General features: G+C 40.5%; 1 protein-coding gene across 50 annotated transcripts in view; it reads right to left on the reverse strand.

Moving 5' to 3' along the window:
• Positions 1 to 18,053, reverse strand: part of PHLDB2 (pleckstrin homology like domain family B member 2) — a 223,086-nt gene that overhangs the window by 52,829 nt on the left and 152,204 nt on the right. For all 50 annotated transcript variants that reach the window (XM_070582749.1, XM_070582737.1, XM_070582742.1 and 47 more), the window contains 3 exons: positions 14,485 to 14,868; positions 9,149 to 9,292; positions 7,950 to 8,087 (listed from right to left, as the gene is read on the reverse strand). In XM_070582749.1, coding sequence (XP_070438850.1) covers positions 7,950 to 8,087; positions 9,149 to 9,292; positions 14,485 to 14,868 — 666 coding nt within the window. The remainder of the gene's footprint in view (positions 1 to 7,949; positions 8,088 to 9,148; positions 9,293 to 14,484; positions 14,869 to 18,053) is intronic.

Genomic DNA, 18,053 nt, shown 5'->3' on the forward strand with positions numbered 1-18,053 from the left:
AATGTGGCTCCCCTAGAGACATTGCTGCTTGCGTTGGTGCTGTTTTCACATCGACTTGTCGTCTCTTGATGTACTGGTAAATCCACTTGGGTCACAAATTCATTGTCAGATTCTGCCTATTTTGTATATTTAAGACAAAGTTCCTAAAGTGTATCCATGGCCAAAGGTAAATTATTCACAGGTAATTTAAAATAGAAATCAATATATAAAATCGGGCTTATATTTGCTTTCATGGAGAGTTGTTTGTTCACTCACTCAATAAATAATTATAAGGAGACGAGAGGTAGAGGAAAGAGGGAACTTGATCACCATCCTCATGAAGTACCTATTTAGCTCTGTGGTTCTTTGCTCTAACCACACGATAGAATAAGCGGGGTGAGCTTTTAAATATGCCTTTTCCCAGGCCTCCACTTAGTCAGAAATCCAGGGACATAAGGCTAGGGAATGAACATTTAAAAAATCTCTCCAGATTTTCTAATACGTAGCCAGGTTAAGAACCATGATTTAGCCATGCAGGATGATGGGAGAAGCCAAGGCAACTACTACAATTTGATTTTTCTAATGATACACAGGGACACTGATCTGGGATCCACACAAAATTGTTCTGAAAACATTTGACCTTGGCACTTTTACTTCCTAGTATAAAAGGCCTCCCTTACAAGTAACATCCCAATTGTAAAATTTTTACATTCAGATTAAACGCCTCAGGTAAACCAAATGAAAAATAATCTGTGAGAGATTCCAGTATGCAATATGTATTCAGAGAGGAACAATGCATTTCAAGTTCGGATGCAAAATGTCTCTCTTCTAATGATCAGGAGTGGTTATAAGCTTACCCTAAATAATCTGAATTTGTACCCAAGAGTTTCCAATAACCTTGAATGAATTTAATAATCCAAGGCTCATCTTGGGACCACTTATTCTGCTAGATCTGTGATTAGAAGACAATAATAGTTTTCTCTATTTTATGTTGTATTCATGAAGGAAGGAACTGAAATTTAACTTGCAGGCTCTATTTGAATTCTACCACTACATAGGAAATTCTTGAATAACAATGAAAAAATCATTTTATCCTACAAAAGTGTGCAATACCTGGTAAGTGGATGTTTCAAGGTTACCCCGAAAAGACGCTTGCTTTACTAAACTTGTAAGGCTGCCAGATAAAATAGAGGACACCCAGTTAAATTTGAATTTCAGATGAACAACAGATGATCTTTCTTTTCTTTTTTTTTTTTTTGTTGAGGAAGATTCACCCTGAGGTAACATCTGCTGCCAATCTTCCTCTTGTTTTGCTTGAGGAAGATTAGCCCTGAGATAACATCCATGCCAATCTTCCTCTATTTTGTATGTGGGTTGCTGCCACAGCATGGCTGATGAGTGGTGTAGGTCTGTGCCCGTGGTCTGAACCTGCGAACCTGGGCTGCCGAAGTGGAGCTCGCCAAACTTAACCACTACACCACAGGGCAGGCCCCCAAATGATGTTTTAATATTAAGTATGTCCCAAATGATGCGTAGGACATAATTACACTAAAAGAAAATTACTCTGTTATCTGAATTTCAAATTTAACTGAGCATCCTACATCCTTTTTTGCTAAATCTGTCAACTTTATTAGCTTGCTAAAGATTTTCTTAAAAATTAAGATCCATCTTTGTAACTTCCAAACTATTTAGCACAGAACCCAGCACACACTAGGTACTCAGGCCATGTTTCATGAAACACTGGGTCAGGTTTGGAATTTGATGCAGTGATGTGTTCAAATTCATAGTCCCTGAGCCATCACTTCTAAGGGGGGGTCCATCCAAAGTCCTCTCCATACACCCTGAGAATCTCTTTCCTTCCAGTTCCTAAACCCTGTGGGGTTGTTTGGGAGGCAGGCAACCAACTAAGTTTTGGGGCCAATCATACAAAATGACTTTTTTCCCCCACAAAACTTTTCAGACTTTGGAATTACAGAGGAAAGATTATGGACCTGTGTTGACAAATGCTGACTGTTGAGAACTCATTTTCTGCCTGCCTCTAAAGAGGTACATCCTTATATTTCCTAGGAATTCTTTTCCATTGGCTTTGACATTTTAATTACACAACTGATGGAGGTTTAGTGTAGAAAAAACTGGAAAATCAGAACACTAAGGATTTATGTAATCAAACAACCCCCAGAAAAAATAACCCTAATCTGGAATCCCGTTGATTTAATCCCCAAATCCCACGATGTATTTCCTCTTCCTCTAACCAGGGAGTTGACTTTGAAATGTAAGAAAGAGGCTCGGGAAGGGCTGGGCCCTGCTGACCGCCAGCTGTGACTTGGCCAATGCTGGGCACTCAAGAGGCATTAACACTTTCCTGAGGAATTCAGGGCCAGGTTCTCTGTCCTCCTGGCTCCAAGGATGAGCAGGAAGTAACAGGTACTCTGGCAGCATAATAATGCAGAATAAAATTTAACCGTTTAATATACAATGATATACACTTATTGTTGAAAAATTAGTCCAATAATTAAAGATTTTACTCAGGAACATGGTGCATGGCATAGAGCAATTTAAGCTCCAGGCCACACCTTTAAGTATGTTTAGTTATAAAAGTGCACAGGTCAGGATGGCTACAAAATACCACAATTTATCTGTGTGAAGACAGATCCTTAAACAAAAGGATGGTTTGAGCTTTAGGATTGCCATCTAGGTAAGGGAAAAAGGCTTCAATAAGACCACAGAAGCAGAGCCTTTCCTGAACCATTTTCCTTCATTTCGGTACAACTGACTATTGATTTTTTTTTTTTACGTTAAAGAGCAGAAATGAGATGCAGATAATCCAAAAATTTAGAACATTTAAAAACTATTTTTAGTTTTGATTTTAATATAGCCAAAAATAGACAAAGACAGAAAGAAAACCTACATAAACAAATGCATAGGTCCATACCTTCTCGGCAGTTGCCCCAAACTGGGCTTTGCCTTGAGGTGGCAGAGTGCGAGGGAGGGAAGCCAGTCCCACAAGCAGCCTTTGCTTAAACTGAGCCTCACGGTTCTGGTGGCTTCCCCGTCTCAGTCACCAAGCCCATTAAACTGAAACAGTTCACTAGAGCAGAGGTCAACTGTCCTCTCTCCTTTCACTCACCCCAAGAAAACGTGATAGGCTCTTTGCTTACTGCTTCATCAAATAAACACCCCCCCGGGTTCATGTTCATGTCAGACACTCATATTTGCTCAGGGTGTATCCACGTTCATAGAGACTCTATCTGTGATGCGGCTACTGTCTGAGACCATAACAGGCAGGTGACATTTAGCTCAGGGCCTCGTGGAAACAGGCTTACTGATGCTCTTGACAGTGGTACCCATAGGGCAGTGAAAGGTCAGCCCAGGGAGCCACTGCAAAAATGTTCAATATATAATTGAACACATTGTCTATATTTTAGGTTGTACATATAATTATGCATATAGTTTATATTTTATATGGTAACATAACAAATAGCAGTCATCTAAAATACATATTACTTTTTATATGTAAAATATATATATAAATTTATATATAACTATATAGCTATATATAAAATATATATTAATTTATAATACATAAAGTAGAACGATAGTTCCAAAATCAGCTAATAATACTGAAGACTGGTTTTGAGAGCCAAGGGGACAACGCCAACAATTTCACGGCAGACTTTGAGCTCTGAGGTGTTAGTGAACCTTTTTCCTATGGCGCCAGGCCCCGTCTCCAAAAACCAGGGCAAGGCCCACAGGATGTGCCATCGACATCTGAATCGGAGCTTGACCAACAGGGATATCTTTTCAGGTTTTGGTTTTCTCATTCCATGGTTTATATCTGACAGCAGCAACAGGTGTATGGAAAAGGAAACGAGATCCAAAAGGGCAAAGGCCGCTTCCTCCTTCTGTCTTACGCTCCAGCTGGCCTGGCAGCGGGATGACAAGCCGGCTGGCATGTGCACTTGGCCAGACCATCCCAGACCATCCCAGCTGTCCTGAACCTTGGTCCCCGGAGCTCTCGAGCAGGTGTTTGGCTCAATGTTTCTGTTAAGGCTCAGCTTGAACTCACCGTGAGCAGGAGATCCAAAGGACAACATTCCCAAAAATACTGGGGAGTATTCTGGCACCTACTAGGAGCTGGATAAATGTGGATAACGGTGCTTTCCCCTATTTCACAGGCTAGAGAGGGAAATAAACATCTAACGAGACCAAAACAGATGTAAATTATAAAATGCGATTCGTAAAAGGGCTAAAAGAACATCAGGGAGAACCAAATCTGAACTGCAAAGTTCTGGAAGGCTTCTTTTTGAAAAACTAACACTAAACCTCAGCCCTGAAATACAGAACCCCCCAGGGCATGGAATATGGGGCAGGGACCTCCCGGGAGCGCCCAGGATCTGCAAGGGACCTTAGCCAGAGGAGGGGAGGATGGATCTTTAAACAAATAGGAGGAAGGTCAGTGCGACAGGCATGTGAGGAAGGGGGAGAGTGGTGACAGGAAGGCTCATGCCAGGCAAGGAATTTAGATTTATATAAAATATAGTGGAACGCAAATCAGGGTGATATGACCTAATTTATATTTTTTTAAAAATCACTCTGGCTGCTAGGAAGAATGTGGACTGAAAGGAAGCAAATGAAAATGGGGCTAAAGAAGAGATGCTGATGATTTAGAAGAGAATCTGTTAGGGGAGATACAGGGAAGTTGAAGTAATTGAGAAATATTTTCGCAATCAGCTGGATGTGGGAGTGACAGAGAAAGAGGCATCAAGATCTCCTGTTTGGATACACAGGGGGATAGAGGTGCCATTTCCTGGACTGGGAAGCTGCAGGAAGAACAGGACTGGAGGCGGGGAGGTGTGTGGAAGACAAAGGGAAGGATGAGCTCAAGAATTCAGTTACGGAGCGTTCCGTTGAAAATATCTGGGCAGAGAGGTCAGGTAGGCTACAGGATGTGAGTCAGAAGTTCAGAAAAGGGCTGTAGGCTAAAGACATACATTCAACAGTGCCCAGCATGTAGAGGTTATTGGAAGCCATGGCTATAGAAGAATGTGAGGACACAAGAGAAGAGGGTTCTCTTCTCAAGAAGAGTTGACGAATGTTAACTGAATTATTGTGGTGATCATTTCACAACGTGTACAAATGTCAAATCGCTATGCTGCACATCTGAAACTAACATATGTTATATGTCAACTATACCTCAATTTAAAAAAATAGTGAATGATTCAAGACATATATCTTAATTCAGACCAATGAGAGCAAGCAGAATTTTTCTGTGCACTTCTGGGAAAGTTTGACTATGCCAAAAAAAAAAAGAGAATTCAGATCAGAGATAAGCACTCCAACGACTGATTGGATAGAAGCAGAGGAATAAGCAAGCAAAGGACACTCTTTGATGGAAAGTCAGAGAGAGAAGTAAGACGAAGAGAAGGAAAGCCGGAAGAGTGTGGTACACGAGGCAAAGGGGCCAGCGAGAGGGGAATGCCAAGAAAAAGAGTTGTTCCCTGTCTTGAATGCTGCTCAGGGGTCTGATCACAAGAGGACTGCAAAGCAGCCATGGGGTTAGGTGGCACTCAGGTCTTCAGGAATCTTAACAGGAGCGAATCTGAGGGGCCGTGGGGGCCTATGCCATCTGGAATGGCAGGAACAGTTAACGGGGAACTGAAGAAGAGAACACAGTGCACTAAGAACACTGTTCGAAAAGTTTGGCTGGGATGAAGAGAAGCAAGATAAGGCGGTAGCTAGAAGGAAGTTTATTTTTAAATAATAACATTTTTCAAGAATAATAATGTTGGCATGCTGACAGTAAGGGTCCAGTAGAGGGAGAAGTTGGGGGGATTGGGGTACAGAAGGACTGAAGACCTCGAGACGGTGGGATGGGGTGACAGCCAGAGCACATCCAGAGGGACGGGTCTTTGAGGGGAAGAGAGAACCTTCCTTAGTTGTCAAGAGATGGGATGCTTCTAATTTCTCACTGAAGTAGGTGGTGAGATCATCTCAGAGTCAGTGGGAGAAAAGGGGACCAGAGGTTTGAATAGAGTGAAGGTATGAAAGAGCCACATCATAAAATGGTAGAAGAGGTTTATTTGAGAAACATCATAGTGTCGCCAAGCAGTACCGAGTCTCTATTTGAGTTTGGTTGTCAAGAATATGTAGTAATGTCTTTCTATTTCCCTCATCCTCCTCAGGAATCCCTCACCCAAAGCCAGTTTCTGCCATTTTTCACGCCATGTGATGACAGACAATAATCCCATGTTCCAAGACCAACTAATTCCCTAACAGCTGCAGGAGCTCGTCCTATATTTCAACCCCCACCATACCCTCTCTTATGCAGAGCCTCTGTCAAGCCACAAAAACAATTATAAAAGGATGGAGGAGGCCTCCTTGCTTGCTTCTGCCCATGTTCCTGGAGTTCCACCTCTATTTTAGGTCTGGAGAATAGAACACAGTTTTCCCTGGGAAGTGAGATTCAGCATTGACTCGACTTGCTTCACTTTTGTGTGGAATCTGATGCTAACGGGCAGATGACACATAGGCCATGTCATATGTGGGCTACACGCAGATAAACAATTCTATGGATGAGGAAGGCAGAAAGGCTCACAGGGAACATGACATTCCATTCCCATGTCGCACAAGTCTTCCAGTAGGACATAAACAGTAAAATACTAATAAGTACCAAAACAAAGCTTCTACAAAAGCTTCTTGCAGTATCAGTACAGAATCTTGGAAAAGCGTAATGTTCCTGTGCTGCAGAACTAGACAATCAATCCTTTGATGTGGTTTTGAGCGTTTAAGAAGAATATACCTACTACCCAAATGGATTCTTTACTATTTCACAGTCTGGAGCTAGAAGGAACATACATAAAATTTAATATGGAAAAGCTGTGCAGTTTAATCTTGATAAGCAGGCAACGAAGAAATTGATGTGTAGCTTTTAATCTGACTTCCATTTCTGACAATATCTTTTTGAGCTCATTCTCTGGCACCGAGATCAAATGCCCTTATTTATAGGTCTCAAACAAAGAAGAGCCTAAAAAGGAAGCCACATTCAGCAGAAATCCTTTCCACATATTGCCATGAGAACATACTCACACTAAAATTGTTTTCTTTTTCTCAGATTAGTGGAGAGCAAGGAAGAATGTGTTAAAGCTTGTTTGCTTTTCCTTTCCCAAACTGGAATTTTATTTTTTATTTTAGGCTTCATTCAGTTGCAACTAACTCAGAATGTGAGATGAGAGTAAGTAAATATTTCCCAGAGAAAGTAAACAAATAAACAGACAAACAAAAAACCCAACTACTGCCCTGAATTCTAAGAACCACAAGTAATTTTTCATACTTTCCCTAGTAATATCAGCTAACATTCAGGTGTGGTCTGAACTGAATAAGTCAGACCTTTTCCAAGATAAGTGTCAACTGTGTGTCATGGACAGTTTGCAGCTGGCAGTGTGAGAGGATCCCCTGAAAACTTCAGTGCATTTTCAGAGAGCAGTGCACTTGCATTGAAGACAATGGCAAGGCAAGAGAGATGAGATGAATAGTTCTCATTCATCTTTTTAATAAACAGAAAAATGAAAAGAAATGAGGCAACCATATTTGAATATGCTTAAGCCATCCCTACAAGGCACCAGTGTAAAGAAATTCAGTATACTAAAATAACTCTTTAAGAAACCCAGTGGAATCAGAAGAGCAGAAAGGCCGATGGAAAAAGGCAATTCACTCATGTCCAGTAGCATAAGCTACCATGAATATCAGCTTGAAAATTTTATAGGCTCTACTCTCTCAGCATCAGCTGCTCAGTACCTGATAATCCTTAGTTTGTGACAATGTACCTCATCTTAAGACGTTTCTCTAGTGCGTCTGTCTCCAGAAACATGACACAAAAATCCAAACCCATGGTAATCCATACATTTAAGTTGAATCAAACAGGACCACCATTTTGCCCATAAAAATGGCATGCAAACATAATTTTCTTTTACCTTGGTCTTTTCACCAACAATGTTCTTTTCCAGTTCTGCTATCTTCCGGTTTAGATGATCCAAAATCTCCTTCTCTTTCATAAGTTCAGTTGTTTCCGATTTCTGTTCTCCATCCAAAAGAGCACATTCCATATCCAACTGAGGACAGAAAACAAAGCTCAGAGTTGCTTCATCTTTGGGGAGATTCTCAGCTACCCACTTTATAGGTGCATTTTCAATAGCTACAAATTTCAAAAAGTAACTACCGTATCAGCCAGATTGTGGAGTCTACATAACGCTCCAGAAAGTCCATGTGAGACTCAGGATTCCTATATAAGAAAGCAGAGAACCCAGGACATATTTCCTAAGAAAACTAGTTATCATTTAATTTTTCTATAATAATCCCTTTTCAGCTTACTTCTTAAGGACAGTTGCCTATTGGCTTACATTCAGGCTCAAGCATGAGCCATCTTGGGCGCAGCCACGTCTTTGTTTGTCGCTGGACCACAGGAAGTGAAAATTACACTCAGCCAGCAGGCAAGCCCTGCATTCCTCACAAGGCCATCAGGAGGGGCTTCCAGGGACTGTGTGTAAGAGACAGGTGGGCAGTCCCCTTCCACTTACCAAGCTATCTGCACCTGTGTCTGTGAGCACAGACACACAGACCCTTTCTAGGCAGAATTAGTTGCTCCTCTCACTCCGTGGAGGTAATATAAAAAATGCCCCTTTTTTCAATTATGTTATAGAATACGTCTGTCTCTTCCCTGGTTTGCAAACCTGTAGAAAGTAGGTCTGTGCTTGATTTATATGTAAATCCCTCATAGTGCCAAGGTGATACCTAACTCATAGTCAACATGCTCAGAAAATGATTGTTGGATTTGAACTTGAACACCTAAATACATGGTACTTCAGCTGACAGATCTTGTAGCAGGTCAGAAAGTATACACTAGTCAAGACAAAGCCAGTTATACATAAAGTACATTAAACATTGCATACACTTATCTCATCTAATTTAAAAAAAAAAAAGAACCAGAAGGAAGAAAGAAATGTAAAAAAAGGCATTTTTACCCTACACCTGTACCCACTGAACAAATGTTTGCTCACATAGACTTCTATGCATTCTGCCTCCAAAGCTTGTGCCCTAATGGGCATCAATATTTCCAAGTTAAAGGAAAGAAAGAAGAAAGGGAGAGGGTAACAAGTGGATTTGTGGTGTCTACCTCTCTGGAGGATTCGTCCATCTGGTCATTTATATCTTTGATTTTTTGTTCAAGTTCCTCAAGGTTGTTCAGAATTGCTATCCGGGTCTCTTCCATTGCTGCCAGCTCCTGAATCTTCCGTTCTTCACTTATGCCCTCTGGGGTCTGTGATTAATCAACACAGAAAAGGGCTGTTCACACTTCAATTCCAGAGTTTCTCAATTAATAAACCAGTCGTAAGTCTAGGGTTTCACAGTCTCCGTGTCTACTTGGATTCTAACAGCATCCTTGTGATTGTTTCTTTGGATTGTTTCTCTGTCTTTTCCCCATAGATCCTCAGCAGGCAGGTTCTTAAGGTTAGCTCATACAAACTAACTTAAATGTACAAATTCATATCCTTTCAAAGCTGAAATAACTTAGAGGTTACATAGATGAGGAAGCTGTTGTCCACAGACTGCAGTGACTTCTCTAAGGCAATAAAGAAAGTTCGGCACAGCACAGACTAGAATGTAGACTTTCAACATCTTCCTCAGGGATCTCTTGGGGTCACTGCACCTTCATTACAAGCTCCTTATTCTCTCCCATCCCCAAGTGAGTACATCTCCTACAACAGCCTCTTGAATCTCTAGCCATACTATTGGGTCTCACTGCTAGTTATCTTGGATATCACCTGGTGGAGACCAGTCTTTCTGCATGTCAAAGGATGCTGGTATTGGCATATTATTCATTTTATCTTTATCTCTCTTTGAAAAAGAAGTAACTTCTTTGCATCAGTAAGTCAATAATTATACAATTTCACAACTATAAATTGAAAATAGCAGTGCAGTTACGTAAATTATTGAAGATTACTCACTAATCACTGAAAAGAATATCTAAATTAACCAAAGAAACCATTAAAAGTTTTGTGTACCTCACTAAGCTCATTTAATTTATTTAACAATCCTAAAATTTACTGTAAGAAGATAGGCATCATGTATTCTTTATTCTTTAGTCATATTCTCTATTCTTTACCTCACTTTGCTGCTGCTTAAGGAGATTAAATGGTTGAGAAGTTATTTTGTATCTCGTGTTGATTAGAACAAAGGTGTGCAGGCCTTCCAGGCTTTGACATTTAGCTTTTTAATTGTCACCTTAAATCCAGTGTCTTATCGACTAATAAAACTACGGCCGACCTTTTCATCGCAGACAATGAATCTCACCGTGCTAATACCTAGGTGCCTGTTTTAGGGCACGAGGAATGCCTGTCCCAGTGAACGGCATTCCAAAATCACTGACGAGTAATCCCAGCAGGAAGGCCTCAACAAGGCCAGTATCCTGTTGGTCAACATTTCTTCTTAGGTTTCAACTTCCAACACGGTTTAAAAATATCTCTCCCACTGGTGGAAGCAAAGCATTAAGAGAAGATAAAAACTGGACAATCTGCAAAACTACAAAGATAGGCATTAATGGTGATTATAAGTATCTGTAAAACTCAAAGTTTCTAGAAAACCTAGCCAAACAGGTGTATTTAATAATTGAAACCTCGAGAGGCTGTTTCTAGCAATAAATGCTATCTAGGAAATGACTGTTTTTACCATTGAGTTATTTACAAAAAGCAAAATCTTCAAAAGGCACTCTAAAATCCTAGTTTGTGACAGAATAGGGTAAGGATATTGTAACTTCATTTATATCCAAATAAAGAAAACCAATAGAGAGCCCAGGGTGTGTTAGCCACTAACAGCTTTAGTTTTATGGTGACAGAAAGTTGCAATTTTAATCTACCTGGGATTTTTTTATAGTAATGGATAGGATTCCACTGAGAGTGACATGTTTTCATAAGCCCACAACACATGTATGTGCATCCCCAAACATGTCACCTTTGAGGTAACTTGATCCACACAGAGGAGGAGAGAGAATAGGGACACAACACTGTATCTGCCCTTTTGTTTGCAAGTCTTTTCTTAGAAACCTCTTGCAACCAGAGGATGGTGCAGACACGAGGGCTACCCAGTGTAGACAGAACGATTACTTGAAAAGAGAAGTGTGAAAAAGTTCTCATCATAAGGAAAAATAACCTTTTTTTGGTAACTATATGAGGTAATGGATGTTAACTAAATTTATTGTGGTAATCATTTCACAGTATATGTCAATCAAGTCATTATGCCTCACACAAACTTAAATAGTACTTCATGTCAATTACATCTCAATAAAACTGCAAGGAAAAAAAAGAGAAGAGTGAGCTACTCTCAGTTTTCATCTCAAGGGGCAGTAGACAGGTTCATAAAAGCCAATTAAAATTAGCATATTTCCAAGGTCACCTGCCTTTTTCAGTGTTAGGTAAAGCAAGTTCCAGAATGGTAAATCTCAGGTTTCCTAAATATCATTAAAACCTTTGTTTCCTTAAATCAGCTTAGAAGGTTTTTCATATTCCTCTCTTCTCCATTAATCCTTAGATCGATTAATTATAAACACTGTACTCTGTTAAGTAAATAATTCAGTGAGCAGAGTACCCAAAGAGAAAGGACATCTAAAACAAATGGTCAGGACTTTTTTTTTAGTGAGGAAGAGTCACTCTGAGCTAACATCTGTTGCCAATCTTCCTCTTTTTTGGCTTGAGGAAGATTAGCCCTGAGCTAACATCTGTGCCAATCTTCCTCTATTTTGTATGCGGGTCACCACCACGGCGTGGCTTGATGAGTGGTGTAGGTCTACGCCCAGGGTGCAAACCTGCAAACCTGGGCTGCTGAAGTGCAGCACGCTGGAATTAACCACTACACAATGGGGGGCTGGCCCCGCGACCTTTTTTTTTTAAAAAAAAGATTCTTTTATCTCCTGTCTCAGATAACAGTTATTTGTCTTCAAAAAGTGATGAATAAAAAACTGGTTCCCTGGAACCCATCTCCCCCTCACTTGCCCTCATCTAGGTGCTATGTGGTACCCAGAGGTGCACTGATGTTTCCTCTCTCTAAAGGAGGCACCGTCTTATACCTCCTGCCACAAGGTAAGCTGCTCCAAGCTTCAGAGGCCTCTTGTTCTACAAATGCATGTGTGAGCAATGAAAACATCTGTTATGATCTGCTCCTTTACACAGCAACAGCTTTCTTGTCACAGCCCTCCTCGGGAGGAAACCTGTCTCCCAAAAGTTAGTCTTTAGAGAGGCACGCAGCTCACCATTTTCACAAAAATCTGCAGAGCTCCATGAAGGAAGGAATGTGAAAGAATTTAAGATGTAAAGGCAGCAAAAGACTTCTAAGGAAGCCCAGTGGCTGATGCCAACAGCTCAAATTTTCAAATGATGGGTTATCCACTTTCCCGGAACATCAACAACTTTTGATTTTTTCCCCCCAGATCCTAATTTGTAACAGTTGCAACTTTCTGGCAATAGAGACAGATGTCCTATTCAGAATTATTCTTCACGGAGAATTAGTAAGGTAAATGTGGTCATCAGAAGAAAGAAGAGATAGAACAGTCCGGAGTCCTGATGTTTATGATGGGACAACTCAAAAGGTAGGTAAGAGAGCGGGCCCCGTGGTTGAGTGGTTAAGTTCACACGCTCCACTGCGGTGGCCAGGGTTTCGCAGGTTCGGATCCTGGGCATGGACATGGCACTGCTCATCAGGCCGTGCTGAGGCGGCATCCCACATGCCACAACTAGAAGGACCCACAACTAAAATATGCAAATATGTACCGGGGGGCTTTGGGGAGAAAAAGGAAAAATAAAATCTTTAAAAAAAAAGGTAGGTAAGGACTTCTGACTAGGAACACTCAGTGAAAAAGTCTTGTTGCAGCCAAACAACTGAAAATAAAAACAAACACACAAACTCCTCTGAATAATACTCCACATGATAAATTACTTCCAGAATTTAGCACCATGATAACGTCTTTCTCTTAAAGAATCTGTACGTGTCCTTCTCTTGCAACAAAAATTTAACTGATGTATCTTTTTCATCTTTTGGTTCTTTGGCCAAGAATCTCTGAGTTGAACTTAATGGTCAGAGTGACTTAAATAAATTAATTAATTAATCCTATTTGTCCTTAAATAAATAAATTCTTGTGACTATGGTACCTGCTTTTCCCTCCTATTTACTATTTTTGGTGTTCTAATTGTATCCTAATAAAATTTATATCTTTTATTGTAAGCTTTCTTAAATTTGAAATTAAATTTTAAATCCTGAAATCGTTAAAATTAAATCCTTTCTAGAAAACAGGTAGGGGAATAATTTTTCTTTTAATTTCATAGGAAAAAAAAACTTAACCTGTGTAAAAAGAAACACCAAAACATTTTCCTCAATTTCCATTTAAGAAATCCTCAAATTTGGAAGACACTTTCAAATCAGCAAAGGACCAGAAGACTAAGTAATATTTATGACTACATACAAATCAAACTCTTATACGTGCAAAAAGTATCATAAATAAAGTCAAAGGGAAGACTGCTCATGACAAAAGACTAATTTCCTTGCCACAAAGAGCTGCTACCACTCAGTAAAAACAAGACAAAACACTTTTAAAAAAATGGGTGAAAAACATGAATAAGTGGGTCAAAATACAAATTAACATCTAAAAATATGAAAAGATGCCCAACTTTATGCATAATTAAAGACAAGTAAATTAAAATACCTATTAACTTAGCAAATTGAAAAGTTTTCATAACATACAGCCTTGGCAAGTGTATGCAGAATGAGGTGCACCCAGAAACTGTTAGTGAAAGTGTCACCCGGAAATATACAGTCTTTTGAGACTATAATTTGGAAATACTGGTTAAAATGAATAATATACAAACTCTTTGACCTAGCAATTCCACTTTCAGTAAGTGATCCTACAGATACATTTGCACAATTGTGCAAATATGTATATTCTAGAATATTTGCTACATATAGATTTTATCAATAAAAAACTGGGAACAATTTAAATTGTATTTCCAAATAATAAGATACTAGTCAGCCATTAAAAAGAGTGAGGTAGAGCTGTGGATATTAATACGCAAAGAAACTCAAGACATTTATTGAAGGAAAAAGAACTGCAGAGCACAAGGTGTGTGTTTATGTGTGTCTATACCTATAATATACCCAGTATATGCACAGAAATATTAGGAAGGCACGTAGACACTTTAACTGTGTTTCTCTCTCAGGAGTACAACTGGAAGGGGCAGGGAGAAAAGAAACATTTCTTTCTTTCTACTTTCTGTACTGCTACAATTTTTACAGGGCAAATTTGGTACTTTCTAGTAAACACTCCAATTTACTGCACCCTGTTTAGCTAATCACCTCTTAAATTGAAGCTTCACAGAAAACATTTTGGAAAACAAGCATGATAACCCCTCTAATCTCTAGGCCAATGCAGACGCAGAGTCCTAAGCCCTGGGTCCACGTCGGCTTTACCTTTGGTAGGATGCTTAGGTAAGCGGACTCGCTGGATGCCTTCAGAAAGGCAGAGGAGGCTGGTGGCGGAGTCCTGGTGAGGTCCCTGAGCAGGTCCTCGTTCTTGACGCTCCTGGGGGAAAGGAAGCTGGCAGTGCTCTGACCGAGGCTCCCGAAGACTGCCAAGTCCACATCGTGGACAGAGCCTTTCCGGTGGCACCTGTATCTGGTGTCAGGGCTCACCAGGGCTTCTTCAAACACAGATTCCTCATCCGAGAGCTGCAGCCTCTCCAGCTCCTTATTGATCTTCTGCACATCTGCCACGGTGGTGCCAGTGGATGAGCCACTGTCGGGCTTGGCGTACTCAGCACAGAGACTGAGGATCGTCTCCAGACGCTGTCTCTCCTGGAACAGGGAGGAGGGGCAGGTCGGTGAGTTTGCAGGAACAGAGACTCCAAATGCAAAGACTAAGAGGCTGGGACCACTGGTGACTTCATCCCACACATAAACCCACAGACACTCGGCTGATGACTTTCCATCATCTTTGATGGATGGATTTAAAGATCCAGATGAAACCCGGGTTAACAATGCCTGATTTTCCTCCCAAACTCCGTTCTGGCTGCCCCCTATTTTAAATTTTTAAAGATTGGCACCTGAGCTAACAACTGTTGCCAATCTTCTCTCTTTTTGTTTTTTTCCTGCTTTATCTCCCCAAATCCCCCTGGTACATAGTTGTATATCTTAGTTGTGGGTCTTTCTAGTTGTGGCATGTGGGACCCCGCCTCAACGTGGCCTGACGAGCAGTGCCATGTCCGCGCCCAGAATCCCAACCGGGGAAACCCTGGGCCACCGCAGGGGAGCACACGAACTTAACCACTCGGCCACGGGGCCGGACCCTGGCTGCCCCTTTCTTTATGTATCCCAGTGCTGACCTAGCACACAGCAGGGCTCAGGCAGCCATTTCTTGATTTATCAATTCTCCAAACACTTCAAAGGTTTTTTTTTTTAATCTCCATTTTTAATATCTTCATCCCCCTTCCTTCCCTCTACCCATCTACCTTCAACAATGTCTAGCTTTTCCATCAATACAGACTTAATATTTGTGCTTAAAATTAATTCTCTTTCTATACAAATATTATTCTACCGTTAGACACACAAAAGGAAAAGTGCTACTTAAAGGATATTTTAATTTAGAAGACATAACTAGATCTTTAATTTTTTTCTTGAAATGCTTTAAAATTTTCAAAACTTTTTATGTCTCATCACCAGGTGAAGGTCTTTTCTACCAATTTCTCACATGAGTAATTAAAATTATAAAAAAGTAGGAACATTGCATGAAAAGGAAGAACACTTCATATCATGTCCAGATAAAAAGACATTTAGTATATTTCAAATTCTGACATAATTAAATCTTTGATTCATTTAGTGGAAAATAAATCGATAATTCATTTGTTTAAGAAAATCAATATATAGGCCATTGATGTAGATAATGGTGCCACTTACTGATGCTTCACCAAGCTTCCCATGCAAAACAGGTAGATATTTATCATTTTTGACTTTAAGTAAATTTATTACATATTTGTGAACAACAGGATACAATTTACAAAATACTTATCATAAGTCTAGACAGCACTGTTTTGGGTGGGAAACCTCAACGTCTTCACCTCCCACATTAATTCCAATGCGAAAGTGAAAAGAAAAATAATAAAATAACATAAAATATCTGTTGTGATTACATCTACCACACTGAAGAGAGAATTCAAAAGCCTTCCATAGAAAAATATTTTCCAAACCGGTTATCAGTAACAAAATAGAAAATTTTTAAGCAGCACTGGGCTGCCGTTTTCAATTTCTAATGGCAGCTAATTTGTAAACAGAAAATTCTGAAGGCAGTTAGCTCTTTATTAACTGAAGGAGTATCAAATAGAAACATTAAATAGCAACAGACCAACATAATTTCCTGGTTTCCCTTAAATTCATTAATTAAATAAGATAGAAATCATTTAAATTGTATTTGACTTTTATCTGTCCTCTAGGTATCTGCCCCCCAAAAAAATTCAATAGCTTGATCAAAAGGACTGTTCAACTGGTTCCTACAGGCCCCACCTCCCTTTCACTGCCCGCGCCTCTGGACTCCAGCTGCAGCTCAGTCCTCATGGCTCTTCCCACGGCAGCCACTCATCCCAAGAGCTTCTGCACCCCTGTCCATCCAGGAGCCCTGCTGCTTATTTATCTCTGCGGCTGCCACCAGCTGCCAAGCCCGACCCATCTCAGCTTGACGGGAAGGGCATGGGTGGGGGGGGGGGGGACAAAGCATTCACCGCCTTATCTTAAACTTCTCCAACAATCTAGAAAAATCTACATGGGAAAATGCATACACAGCCTGCAAGGGCATATATGAAGAGGGGGACGGGAAGAAGATGTTATATTTTACCTTTCTCTACAGTCTCTGCATTACAGGCTCATCTCCCCCCAAAACGTTCTCTTTCTGCCATTTAGATAAATTAAGTGGAAGCATCCAAACTCAGTCTTTACTAATTTTTACAGTGTGTATGCATTAGCCTTGACATTAATTACATTTGGGATTATCTGAAAGTAGTCGATGTCCAATTCCGAGGGCTCCAATGAACGGTGCAGTCTTCAAAAGCATGACAGGGACTTCTGCCTAGCCTGCAATACATAGCAAAATCCCTCCCACATCTCCTTCCCAAAATAGTTCCTTTTGCTGCCAGCACTATTGCTTAATTCCAGAGGGAATAAATGATCCCAGCCTTAAGATGAATGCTATTTCAGACAGTGAAACGCAGTAGTCAAAGGCTTGTGCACAGGAAGTTTGGTCTACTGGTATGCGTTTCTCTCTATTCTTATCAACCCATTCACAGCCAATCTGTCCAGGCTTGAATCACACGCATGCAGCACTGCTGCCCACGAGTCTAGAAGAAATCCATGCCACCCCGAGCCACGCTGGCCCCGTAAAAGCTGCACCAAAGAAAAATAAACTGATGACGAGAAGTGCGTCAGAAGAAAGTCTGCAAGGCATTTCAGAACACACAAGCAGCCTTTTAAGGAAAACCCTGAACAGAATTCACCCTCATAAAATAATTCTCCCGTGAGCCGTCTTCACTCTGGAGTCTTGTTCCTTCCCATTCATCTACCACATTCCCCATTCTGTGTGACCCAAAATCAGGGTGACTGCTGCACGCCAGGATACTTTTGCGAATCAAACAGGACACTATTAATAATTACGCTGAAACCTCACGCGCCAATTGGGATTGGCAAACTGCGATGTACAGCTCCATAACTAACCCTCGATTTCCTTTGATGATTCACCTGGCAATCTGCTGAGTTGCCAAGCTACCCTCTTTGAGATCTCCAATTCCTACCCACCTTTCCAAACCAGCATCCTACTGTGCATTCTCTTGAAAAGCCACCAGTACAGAGTCTAAGTACCTAAATGGTCCAAAACATTGCTGTTAGGGATTTAGAAAGTAGGTCACTTTGAATCAAATTATTTTAAATACATTTTTATTTGTTTCTCCCTCTCCATTTTCCCTTTCTTCCATCTCTATATACCACATATAGCAAAGAAA

This window comes from Equus przewalskii, chromosome 18 (assembly GCF_037783145.1).
Source record: "Equus przewalskii isolate Varuska chromosome 18, EquPr2, whole genome shotgun sequence".
In the NCBI taxonomy this organism is placed as follows: Eukaryota; Metazoa; Chordata; class Mammalia; order Perissodactyla; family Equidae; genus Equus; species Equus przewalskii.